The sequence below is a fragment of the Hypomesus nipponensis genome, chromosome 4 (genome assembly GCF_054491055.1).
Source record: "Hypomesus nipponensis isolate SF chromosome 4, ASM5449105v1, whole genome shotgun sequence".
Lineage (NCBI taxonomy): Eukaryota > Metazoa > Chordata > Actinopteri > Osmeriformes > Osmeridae > Hypomesus > Hypomesus nipponensis.
This window is the reverse complement of record NC_140364.1, coordinates 4576739-4589122: the sequence shown is the minus strand read 5'-3', so window position 1 is coordinate 4589122 and position 12384 is coordinate 4576739. Positions and strand designations below refer to the sequence as shown.

General features: G+C 42.3%; 2 protein-coding genes and 2 non-coding genes across 7 annotated transcripts; all 4 read right to left on the bottom strand.

The window, feature by feature from the left end:
* Positions 1-681: 681 nt before the first annotated feature.
* On the bottom strand, positions 682-6553 carry pabpc1b (poly A binding protein, cytoplasmic 1 b). 2 transcript variants are annotated; one of them, XM_084695842.1, is made up of 14 exons: positions 5770-6553; positions 4748-4941; positions 4351-4466; positions 3911-4050; positions 3721-3815; positions 3457-3594; positions 2840-3208; positions 2418-2508; positions 2163-2273; positions 1873-2018; positions 1700-1784; positions 1412-1542; positions 1175-1273; positions 682-1079 (listed from the first exon to the last, which is right to left on the bottom strand). In XM_084695842.1, the coding sequence occupies exons 1-13, from the start codon at positions 5960-5962 to the stop codon at positions 1181-1183; spliced, it is 1902 nt and encodes a 633-aa protein (XP_084551968.1). In that variant the 5' UTR covers positions 5963-6553; the 3' UTR covers positions 682-1079; positions 1175-1180. The 2 variants fall into 2 exon arrangements, with proteins under 2 accessions (XP_084551968.1, XP_084551969.1); XM_084695843.1 differs by having other exon boundaries at positions 1888-2018.
* LOC146295129 (small nucleolar RNA SNORA5) lies at positions 2628-2761 on the bottom strand. Its single transcript, XR_014754791.1, has one exon. It is a non-coding gene; the product is annotated as a small nucleolar RNA SNORA5 (small nucleolar RNA).
* LOC146295128 (small nucleolar RNA SNORA5) lies at positions 3274-3411 on the bottom strand. Its single transcript, XR_014754792.1, has one exon. It is a non-coding gene; the product is annotated as a small nucleolar RNA SNORA5 (small nucleolar RNA).
* Positions 6554-7710: 1157 nt separating the features above from the next.
* znf706 (zinc finger protein 706) lies at positions 7711-10653 on the bottom strand. 3 transcript variants are annotated; one of them, XM_084697178.1, is made up of 3 exons: positions 10330-10653; positions 9025-9161; positions 7711-8626 (listed from the first exon to the last, which is right to left on the bottom strand). In XM_084697178.1, the coding sequence occupies exons 2-3, from the start codon at positions 9157-9159 to the stop codon at positions 8537-8539; spliced, it is 225 nt and encodes a 74-aa protein (XP_084553304.1). In that variant the 5' UTR covers positions 9160-9161; positions 10330-10653; the 3' UTR covers positions 7711-8536. The 3 variants fall into 3 exon arrangements, with proteins under 3 accessions (XP_084553304.1, XP_084553303.1, XP_084553302.1); XM_084697177.1 differs by having other exon boundaries at positions 7711-8632; positions 10325-10643; XM_084697176.1 differs by having other exon boundaries at positions 7711-8632; positions 10330-10622.
* Positions 10654-12384: the final 1731 nt, after the last annotated feature.

The following is a 12384-nucleotide window of genomic DNA, read 5'->3' as shown; positions in this document are numbered from 1 at the left end:
ACACTTGCGGTTCATGTTGGAGTGGTCTGGTCCAGTACACCTTTTTCACCACTATTTGACAATACACCCTGTTACAAGAGTTAACTGCAGGTATTGAGGTCCATGCTCTGATGGGCATCAAAGAGTAATCACACTTCAATTTCAGCTGCATTCCAGAAACCTTGGATAGAAAACCTGAGCCAGAATTATACTCAGGGCCTTGGATTGGAATGCCGTTTCACTTCCACAGGATAAGTACATCTTGTTAGTGTTCCAAAATGACCTGTTGTCATTGTAGTGTGTAGTGTGATGCCAGAAAACTGACTCCATAAATGCAGCCTGCATACATAGTGACCAAGTGATGGTATGCTTCTGGGATTTAGGCTGCGTGTGATTTGACTACTATCAAGCAGGTAATAGAGGCTTGTTGCACAGGTGTTTCAAACTACTAATTTACCATAGCAGTTTAAGACTTGAGATCTTAGTGCGTCTTGTGTACAGACTATGAGCCATACGATTTCTATCAGCCCGCTGTCCTAAGGTATACATGGATTCAGTATTTCTGATCGTTTAACGAAATCATTTAATTGATGTATATTGGCGTCATTTCATTTAGTTAATTAAATCTAGGCTAATAAATCAGTCAACCAAACCAAAGTTACTTCCACAATCTATAGCCTTCCAACCTAAATACAAAGAGTGTTTTTTATTTTTGTAATCATTTTTATTCAAGCAAGTAATGGTCAAGATAAATTTCACAATGCTGAACTGTCTTGTCACCTCTCCTCAGACAACCAAAACATTTTAACATTTAAAATGAATAAAATGCCAGAAAGGAATGCTTTCAGTAAATTCCAAGAGGAATAATTAAAACCCCAGACTAAACCATTTTTTGTTTTCAAGATTTTTCTCTTTTTTTCCTTATCCTTTTTCATTTATAAACAAGACCTAGTCTCATCTTCTCTAGGCCTGGCCTTAACCTAGTTCTTTCTTTTTTAACGTGTCATTTTATTTCTTTTTGCATTGTTTTGTGTGTTTTAGCTTTTTTCAATGTTTAATTTTTTTCCATCGGTGAAGCACGAGTAAAACGTTGCCCATTCCTGTGAAAACAAACAAAAAAAAAGCTATTACTGTCAATGTCTCACACTTGATGGGTTATAAAATCCCATCACAACCACGATTAAAAAGAACCTACCCCATCTTAAACACTTGGGACTCCAGCAGAGTTGGGCACAGTCTTTTGAGCTGTCTCCTTGGCCTGGTGGGCTTGGAGCACAGCCACTGCCTCATCAACCTACAACAAACATTAACATTTCTATCACACCCACTATACTTTAAATCCTTCTGAATCGTTGGGAGCACAGGCTTGAGTGTTCAGGTTGGCATTACATTTTAACTGACAAACTGTGACAAGCTGGACCTAAACACAAACCTTTGAGCGCAGAGATTCCGGGGACTCCAGCATGTGGAGAAGCTCCGAGTTGTCGATCTCCAGAAGCATCCCTGTTATCTTACCGGCCAGGCTGGGATGCATGTTCTGGATCAGAGGGAACAAACGCTCACCTGGAAAAGAGAAACGGATTGGCTCAAAGAAATCTGGTTGAGACGACGTGTAGCAGATGCTCTGGGTGTAATTCACAAGGAAAGCCTAGTAAGACATGCACACGTTGCTTAACTAGATGAAGGCATAAAAGACAGCGACAAGAGCAAGTCCACTCACCCAGCATCTGCTTCTGCTCCTGTGGTGGAGCAGCAGCGAGCATCGAGGCAGTCAGAGGCTCCTGGCCCTGGACGTGGACAGCAGGCTGGAGGACAGGAGGACGCGATTAGCAAAACACATAAGCCATGAACCCTGGACGGCAAGAGCCGAGCCATGGAGATAGGGGGGTGTACCTGCTGCATAGCCACCTGAGGCTGGGGGTTCATGTGCTGCTGGGGATTGCGGACTCCCGCGGCATACTTGTACTGGGGCACGCCACGCACGGGCGCAGAGGCAGCTGCCGCTGCGTTGATGGGACGAGGTCCCATGGCCTGGGCAGCTGCAGGGAGACATGACACTTACTTAGCTTCCCGAGTCAGCGTTCTCCTTATGTACCAGAGGAAATGGTTTCAGATTTTTCGGATTTTAAAGTGATGGAACAGAAAAAGGCGGCAGCGTGCCAGATTGTGGAGCTGTTACTCACGAAGGCGCTGGGCAGACATCATGCGGGGCACCTGGGAGGTTGGTCTCATGGAGCCAAAGGTCTGGGGACGGGGGACGTTGGGACGCATGGCACCAGGCATGTTCTGGAAGTCTGCAGACATGTCACCGCAAAGTTATGGTACAGCGTAGCCTTAGGGGAAAAACATGCAACCAGGCCGTGTGCGATTGGGGTTCACGTGTTCCAGTGCAGTGGGTCAGACCACTCCTATCAGAGCCGGAGAAGGGAGAAACTCACGCTGAGGACGGACTCCTTGGGTGGCCCAGCGCGGGCTGGGTCTCAGCTGAGCCATCTGGCCTGTCGGATAGTACGCAGCCCGATTCTGAGCCTGCAGAGAGCCCACACGACAAACTTTAGACACGAACAGGGAATGTTTCAAGAACACGATTCTGAACACGGGTTGTGGCATGTAATCGGATCATCCTAAACATTTGTATGGCAAGGTCGACTTATCCGTAGTACAAATTTATCCCCAGTGCCGACAGCACAGCTGTGGGGCCCATTTACTACGATGTTAATGTGGCAGCCATTTGGGCCAGTGCGATCCACAGAACAGAAAGCACTGAATTTGACTGGCTGCAGGGCCTATACACACACACACACACCACAGATCTGAGCTCTCCACTTGCAGGGAGGGCCAATCCAGGCCCAGTCCTTACCTGGGGGATGGCAGCCATGAAGTACCCAGAGGGTGGAGCAGGCTGGTAGGGGTTTATTACTGGGTTGGGCACTGCGCGAACGCTGGCCATCCGCTGCATGTACTGATTGGTGAGGTGTGCTTGCCGCTCTTCCTTGCGCTGGGCCAGCGCCACGTAGAGGGGCTTGGTGGCCACGATGCGGCCGTTCATTTCTGTCACCGCCTTGGTGGCCTCCTCCGGGGAGGAGAAGCACACAAAGCCAAAGCCTTTGCTGCGGCCGCCCTCCATCATGACTTTGGCGCTGGTGATCGTCCCGAAGGGGGTGAACTCCTTGCGGAGGCGCTCGTCGTCGAGGCCGTCGTCGAGGTTCTTGACGTAGAGGTTGACCCCCTGTAGGAAACCAAACTGTTAAAAATCACAACACCGCTGTACGAGGACGACCATTTGACATGACATTTTGTCTGCAGTAGATATTTATCCCCAGCATCCACTTAACAAAGACGTGGGGCCCATGGACTACAGTGTCACTGTGGCAGCAATTTTGGCCAGTGCAGTCCACTAGGGGTAGAAGCACTGAATTTGACAATGCTGCGTTGCCAGAATTGGCTTGATGGCAGAATGCAAGTACAGCAACTGGCCTGGTAGCGCGTCATGCGGTCCTGTTTCATCTGCTCAAACTTGCGCTTCAGTTCAGTCTGGCGCTCCATCTTCTTCTGGGCGCGGCCCACGTAGATCAGCTTGCCGTTGAACTCCTTCCCGTTCATCTCGTCTACAGCCTTGAGGGAAAAAAAAAGAAAGAAAAGAAATGACCGTCAGTTGAAAGGGCTAAACAGCTACATCAATGTTATGTGAAGGAGTGTCGTTTCAGCCGGTAACGTTGTTCAGGGATTCTTCATATTCACCTTCTGGGCATCCTCGTGGTGCTCGAAGCTGACGAAGCCAAATCCTCGTGACTTTCCACTGTCGTCCGTCATGACTCGGATACTCATGGCGTTGCCTTGTTTGGGGTGGGGGAGGAGGGGTCAGATTAGTGATTGAAAAAGAGCCTCCCAGCGTGGGGACTCCACACTCCCATGTCAGCTGCTGCCTCACCATATTGACTGAACACGTCCCTCAGCTTCTCCTCGTCCATGTCCTCCCCAAAGTTCTTGATGTAGACGTTAGTGAACTCCTTGGCGCGGGCGCCCAGCTCAGCCTCGCGCTCTTTGCGGGACTTGAATCGACCGACAAAACTGCAAAGACAGAGAGCATACTAAGGGTGCGGTGCAACACGTCCCACCCAAATCTGACTTCAGTACTTTGATGACTTGGATTTATTCAACAGGCCTAACACCTACAATAGGAAATGTAAACGGGGCTGTCAGTAGTCAGTAAAGGAAGACAATGTCTCAAGTCCAAAACAAAGGTATGCATGAACACAGATTGAATCTGATGTTAGCGCAATTAGTCTTAAAAAAGGAGAGCAATGATTAGATTTGTAAGTAGCCTTTTCGCACTAAAGCAAGTCAGCATTTAAAGTTTGACACACTTACACTTTTCGGTCATTGAGCAACATGCCGTTCATTTTCTCAATGGCCCTCTCCGCCGCCTCCTGAGTCTCAAAGTGCACAAAGCCGTAGCCCTTTGAGCCATTCTCATCACACACCACCTTGAAGGGGGAGACATTGGTGCACATAAGCATCACAGCCATGCAAAAACCACACTTGTTCCCCCTGGCCTGCTGTTGTTCACACATTTGCAGCCAAACGTAGTCTGTCCAGAGCAGCACAAATAAACTGTCAACATCTTCGAAAGTCACGTTTTTCTGCCTTCACTTGTGGAACAGACTGGACAGGTTAACGCTGCAAAGGTGAGAACGCCAGTTGAGATCAACCCAATGCACCATGCCACTACTTCAAATCCAACACCACATGACAGGAAATTACTTGCCTTGCAAGAGAGGATGTTGCCAAAGGCGGAAAAGGTGTCGTATAAGGCCTTATTGTCAATAGACTTATCCAAGTTCTTAATGAAGATGTTTCCAACACCACTCTTGCGCAGGGAAGGGTCACGCTGGGACCACATGATACGGACCGGGCGACCCTTGATCACGTCAAAATTCATTGTATCTAGCGCACGCTCAGCTAAAGTGAGGGAAGAGAGAGAGAAACTTGTTAGCATGTTATGAATATATCTAACCACAAATAATCACATACTTCGTGAATAACATTGTTGTCTGTGGACAGCTCTTAACCTGAATTGACAATTTGATATTTTGATAAGAGCATTGATTGATTGAATGTGGAATAAAAAGAAACTTAAGCCCACTATGCAATTGCCTCCAAGGAAACGTATCCAAACATGGATCCCCATGGGTGGATAAAGTAAAGAAACCAATTATTCAGCCAACCTGGCAGGACCTGACCAGCTGCCGCTTAAGACACGTTATACAGTTCCTTGTGCTGACAAACTATCACAGACGAACAGGGGGTGCGGACATTATGGCTGCGACTTCAAATACAATCATGGAATAAATACATCCTAATATTTAATTAATCATTTACCTGTGATTAATTATTTACTTTAGTAAACAATATGTTAATCATAATATGGGATGGCGGCCGTAACCCTAAAAAGTCAATGTCCAGCTAGCCAGTTAGCCTACCACAATTAATTAGGCAACAACGTAGGACATTAGATTGCAATCCATTTGAACTTAATAGCTTCATAAGCAACGTGAATTGTCCCTTACTGTACGGTGTAGTCCGTTTGTAGTCGTGTTTTTAAATGGTAGTTAAACTACTGCTGAAGTACGTTTTGATGAGACAACGATTTATCGGGCAGTCACGTGGAAAAGGAACGCAGTAAGCTAAGCTAACGTTAGCTAACTAGCTACCTTACCAAAACCACGCAGTCCAGATAGCTAGCTCTACCCAACACGTAAACAATGACATAGACAGTAATGTACTTACCGTCTGCTGGCTGCTGAAAGTTTACATAGGCGTATCCAAGCGAACGTCTAGTGATCATGTCTCTGCATACACGGATGGATAAGATTGCCCCTGCGGGGCTAAACTTCTCGTACAGCATGGCCTCGGTCACGTCTTGATGCAGGTCCCCAACGTACAGAGATGCCATCGGGTAACTAGGAGCACTCGGGTTCATTTTTGTTTCGGGTTTGAAACGTTATCTAGCTAGCCTAACAACGGAACAAATAGCTACGAAGAGTTTAACTGAAAAAAAATGCGTTCTGTATTCCAAATGGTCTGTTACGTCGTTAGCAATTTAGCTCGGGCCGGTGTGGAATTTGTCAGCAAGCTAACAGGAGGTTAAAATGATTAGGATGAAGACCGAAGTTACTTAGCCAATTCGGTGACGATTAAATATTTTTTGTTGGGCTATTAAAATACGTAGTAACTGTCCAAATATCTAAAACTGAAATAAAACGAAAACAAAAGTTGTCGGCCTTGCTTGCTTCCCCTGAGCAGATGGTAATCAGTTTCGTTAGCTTTGTGCTAGCGACGCTCGTCGGTTTAAAATGTCGTTAAGTTCCGTCTCTTCTGGTACCGTCCAGTCTTTGAATGGTTGCTCCTGCTTCACCGATTTTATTACAAAGAGAAAAATAGATTTTTTACGTTTTTACGGTTTTTAACTTTTTTTTATTTTTTTAATTTTTTATAGAATGTGTGCCGAGCAAGCTCAGGAGCACACGCGCATTCACACAGCACTAACAGCCGGGGTTTAGGGGAATGCGACTGAGGAAGTGGAGTGATATATGTACTGTTGCCTACGTCACTTAAACGGACCACTCGCCTTCAAGCTTTCGAATAGGAGGCGTTTTTAGATTGCGGCTTCTCAACACATTTCATGTTGATTGGTCAAAAATAAATAGATCGCATTGGAGTCGATAAAAGCGAAGTCTGGCCCTGTGTCGCAAATCGCAGTTTTTCTCAGTACGCACTGCAGCTTCTTTTACAAAGTATGCATATAGTTGGGACATACTACTTTGTCATAATATGGCTTTTTTTTACTTTGACCACTTTGCTCATATATATATTTTACTCCGGAACTGACCAGAGACGTGTATTTACTGGCAGAAGGGCAACCACAGCTGTTAATTTAACTTAATACTGTCTGAAGTTCAGTTAATTTGACCTATCTTCAGCTGTGCTGAAGATTGTGGGTCGATATTGAGGTTGAGGTAACCAAAATAACTTCGCTATCAAGGTTAGTCCTAGAAAGCTAAATGAGGGTGGGTTGCTAAAAATGATAGGTGGGCAACGTGGGCGGTTCTGGAAGGAGCGGGGAAGGGGAGGGCAGTGCCCTTGTGACAATAAACTTGGACTCCCTTGTGGCCCCCTTATATGTACAGTCATTTCGTATCATATAATTGTATATATTTAGTTATAATTACAATTTTACAGTATTGCAACCTAATAACCGTTCAAAAAACCGACAGTCGACATTTTTTGTGTAAACCTTTTAGTAGACCTTGCCTACAGTAGAGAGAGCCACCACAGGACTACTACTTCTATCTATAATTCCAGGAATATGTGTGTATCACTGAATCAACTAACCGAAATGTTAATCCCCAGCTGACACACAGGCTGCACTAGTTTATTAGTGTGAAACCTGTCAGACCAGCTGAGCAAGGCTATGGTGATTAGAAATCTGCATGTGGGCACGTGTTTACGCAATTTCTGAATCATATTGTATAAATTAAGTTCAGATATTGATTGTGGAATTATTTTGAGATTCATTTCAAACAAGGGCCAAACTTTACACCTGAAATAGCACACTAGCATAACATATTAACTATAGGATAAGCATTTCTTTTATTTGTCCTGTTACTGACAATAGATTCTAAATGAAATTCTCATCCCCATAGAAAGAAAGTCAACAAATAAAAATACTGATATTAAACAAAGTAAAATTTTATTAAAATGTTATCTTACATCATTGAGCATGAATAACTTTATTCCAAGTGTAAAAATTACAATGATCAGTCACAGAACATGTCAATTAGAAAACAACATGAATATGGCCTAACATTTTACTGACAACAAATCATTGATTGGATGAATGCAAAGCTAGAACAAAACCAATCTGCCTTTGTACTGGACCCCACATCCATAAATTAAAAGTAGATTGCTCAGTCTACACTTAAATTCACAGGAATGAACCATAACCCCCTTCACACCATCATTTTAAAGTCCTTGATTAAACAAAAAATCAATGTTTATTTTGCTCATAACAAATAAAGCATGTTAGACTGTAGACAGGGGTGCATTGAATAAGGCAATACCTTCTTAAGATTTATTTCATTTTATGAAAGGACCTGATCACACCCTATCCTAGATACGAGGCCCCTAGATGCAGCACATTAACCAAATTTAAACTGTTAGTATATCCTCAAGTAAGCATGGGTCTGTTCTGAGAGAATGTGTAAGGGATGTATACTGCATTGACAGTTTGCATTCATCACTAATTATAGGCTCTTCAACAGCCCTGAAAACGTACTCAACCCTGAGCCCCAGATCATTCAACTTGTGTAGTTAAAACTGCATGTATGTAAGCAACATGTCAAAAAGGCAACACTGCCCTTCAAGAGGGCGAGAGAAGTGGAATAATCATATTGCTCACAGCCATTGAGTCCTTTTCTATCCATACAAGGATACAGAGGGTAAAGGCTGCAGGTTTGGTTTGGGATTCAGGGCAAGAATCTTTTTTTTTTTTTGCTTATGCTTCCACTCCCTCCAGCTCTGTAGGCAGGGGGGACTTGGGATGCTTGCTCTCAAAATGCTGCTTGAAGGTCTTTGGATCTGGCATCTGTGACTATTATGAGGAGAAAGAAAAGAAAAACGAAAAGAATACGAAAATGACAAAAATCATACAAAAAATACCATGGGAATTCTTGCCAGTAATGATATCTCTTTCACACCAGAATGTGGGTTGGACCATGTGTTATATTTTATGTGGGTTTAACTCATGTCATACAACGTTTACAGTAATGAATTGATGTGACCATTCATCTTAAAGTCCCTTTAAAACAAGGGTAGGCCTTTTTGAAATCACTAATTAATAAGCCCTGTGTCACTTTTTCCAACCTTCTTATTCTTGATGTGGACCAATAATCAACACACTAGCCATTCATGGTTAAAATCATAAAGTACAGTGTTCAGATTAAATGCTAAGAGCCTAAGTGAGCATCACAGCAAGAAACTCACCCTGCAGACGGCACAGGTGAACACTAGAGCAGCCTTGGCAGCAGTCTTCTGGTCATGTCCTTTAGCCTTCTTTGCTTCAGCCTGCTTCTTGGCATTTTTCTGCTGAGATTGGATCTTCTGATGACCACGCGCCATAGCTTACCAAATGAACGAGGGTGACATGTACAAATCAAGATGAGATCAGAAAAGGATTGTTATTTATTCTTATTAAATCGAGATTAGATTCTGTGTAAACAATCGCTCGTGTAGCTCATTTGAAACCACTGTTTGCCACCCATTAGTGTGACTAGTAGAGCACACTACTGTAAGATTTGGTTGAATACCAGGGAGTAACATGTATACACAAGTACAAACACCACAACTGGAGTTGTCTTTACATGTCACAGTAATGCTTTAGATATCCCTTTCACATCAGAACCTGGGTTTGAACTTGTGCAATATTTTCAGTGGGTTTAACACATGTCATGCTTCATCTAATAATGAGAAATTACTTATTAGATTGAATAGCTGAACTTCAGAGGTCTGTGCGTGGTGTGTTGTTGGTAATTTGCATATGCGACAGATTACAGCGTGTGTGCACTTCCATTACTTATGGCAGCATAGCTTGCCATCGACTTCTACCATTTCTATTTTTTAAGATCATCTAGATGTGATGATACACTGTGTAGTCTAGATACAGTACATGACACTACACGATATTTTCAGATACTATACTGGACCATCCAACTAATCCAACTATACAGTTAGTTACCCTAAATAATAAGGTTAGCGAATAGCTATCTCATCGATTTGCTAGGGGGACACATCGAAATGGATTATTTAGGTTTTGGGTTGCTACTGACCAGCAAATGAGCTATTAGAAATGGAACATTCCTGGTTAGTTTAGCTAGCTTTGATCGTAAAATTGTCGAATGGAAAAGTAGCTAGCTAGTTACACTGTTGTTAGCTAGACTAGCTAGCAGGCTAACATGTTGACCAGTCAGTTAGAAGATCAAATGATAGGGGCTTGATGCGAACTTGCAAGCTAGTAGCTAGTCTAAGAATATTAGCACAATTTACAGCTAGCAAACCTCTTTGAAAATCAGATGTCTGACTGGCGGTGTAAATCATATCATGATAAAAATTGGTACTACCCCACAGTAGCCAACGCCTGTGTTAGCGCTGTGCTAAACCATATGGTAGATCATAGCTAGCTTTACCAAGACTATAGCAACCTAGTAGTGCATTATTTAATCAATATAAAGTGAAGACTAAAGGCTACTATATGTGTATGCAATAACATTTGACGATAATAACATACATTACCTTGGAAAGATAAGGGTAGATGTTTCTCAGCTCGAAGGCTTAACGCAAATCTTACAGTTGTGCTCACCTCCTACTCTCTCGGTTGTTGCTAGCTAGTGAAGTTAGTAGAGATGGTCTGTATAGGCGACTACTACTAGGCGCACGATGACACCCTCGCAGCTTACGCGCAGACCTTATTCTTCTTTGACGGCACATTTAGCTTTATGGCCAGTAACAGTGCTTGATGTGATGGGGAAACGAAGCTTTGTGGTGCATTAAAAGCTTTTCAGCTATTTGTGTCGAAAATCGATTAATTACTAGAGGCGTTTGATCAAAACAGTGTACACTATCGACATCTGCTGGTTAAAGTAATAGCATCAGCAACTTTTTAAAATGCTGACGTCCAACACGTCTATATTTTAAAATATATATGTAAATTTTAATAGCCTAACATTTGAACTTTTCGATGTCGAATTAAATGTATAGAAATTGTTTTGAAGAAGAAGTGCTTCCCATAGGTTTACTGTAATTTGGAAGTGACCGACTTGCAATAAACCGATATGTCTATGATTTAAGTCTATGGTTGTAGCAGTAGCGCTATTCTTTTGTTGACAGTGCTCGAATGGAAAAGTATCAAATTGTATTTGGGATTCCCAAGCGAGTAAAAAGATTAGTTTAAAACAACGATTTGTTCACGAATTGCTAATCAGTATTGTGTACATTTTTCCTAGCATGTGAACTTGAGCTCATTAGATTCACTTGTAGGTCTAGTTATGTCTGAATATTTGAGAAAAATTCCCCCACACTCAACTTTCACCATATTTGTATTTATTTTTTAGAGAATGTGGCGGGCAAAAGCTGAAATTGGGTATACTTCTCTAATTGGCCCCAGAGCTCCTACACCCATAAACCTCACTAGGGGGCATTGTGTGCTTGAAGATATAAAATATTCTGGCTCTGGTGAAGTTGGGAGCTTTACTGCAAAACGTGCTCAAAGTGTTGTGATATTGGACTTTTATATTGGAAAGTATATGAATCTATGACAAAATATGACTTTATTTTATCTAATTCAGCCAAATCAACATTTTAATGACTACATAATACAATGTGATGTACTCACACATTTTCAAAAAAAGTGACGTCCCATGACACACTTCAAAAAATGACCATAAAAAATGTCTGTTCTGAAGCTCAGCATTAAGATTCAGATGTTATCCTAAAGTAAAGTACCTAACAGTGTAGTGTAGTATATATATATATTTTTTGTATGTGCCAGAGCAGTGGCGGTTCTAGACTAATTTTACTGGGGGGGACAAGGGGGGGGCCAGTGTTTAATCAGAGGGGCACATAAAAAAACGGAAACAAATGAAATGTAAACATTGCACACTTTAATTTTGCTTTACATAAAAATTATACAAAATGCTCTGGCTCTCCCTCTTCCAGCTTCTTCCGTTTAATTTTTTATTTATTTTATTTTATTAAGTCAACAGAGGGGGGCCACGGGCGGGACCAGGGACATATTTACAGGGGCACTGGCCCCTGTAGGCCCCCGTGTAGAAACACCCCTGTGCCAGAGACCAGAGAATCAAACAATATGACCTAACTGGACTATTTTCTAACATATTAGGGTGGGTATCCTTTCTAGTGTATGTATCGTAACATTATTCCTTCTTTTATTTGACTATATTCAGCGTATATGTATGTATGAAAATGTGTGCAACGCTTACTGACAGCTACATTACTTAATGACTTCACTAACTTCTTACAGACCTGAGAAAATAGATACAAAATATCAATTTGATGTTTCTTTATGGTTTACATGAGATTAAGATTACATCATTAAACACAATAGATCCTGTTTGTGTCTTGCAGATAAGTGTTTTATCTATATTAATTGTTTGACAAAGTATCTTAAAAAATACATTTTAATATTTTCTTTGTCACTGGTTTTGGTACAAATAAAACAATTGTTGCTATTTCCAAACACAGACTTTGGCCTCTTTTCCGACTAGGTGACCACACCTTCACTGAGTAAATGTGGAGTACAAAGAACTGTTCTCCATTCAAAAATACATC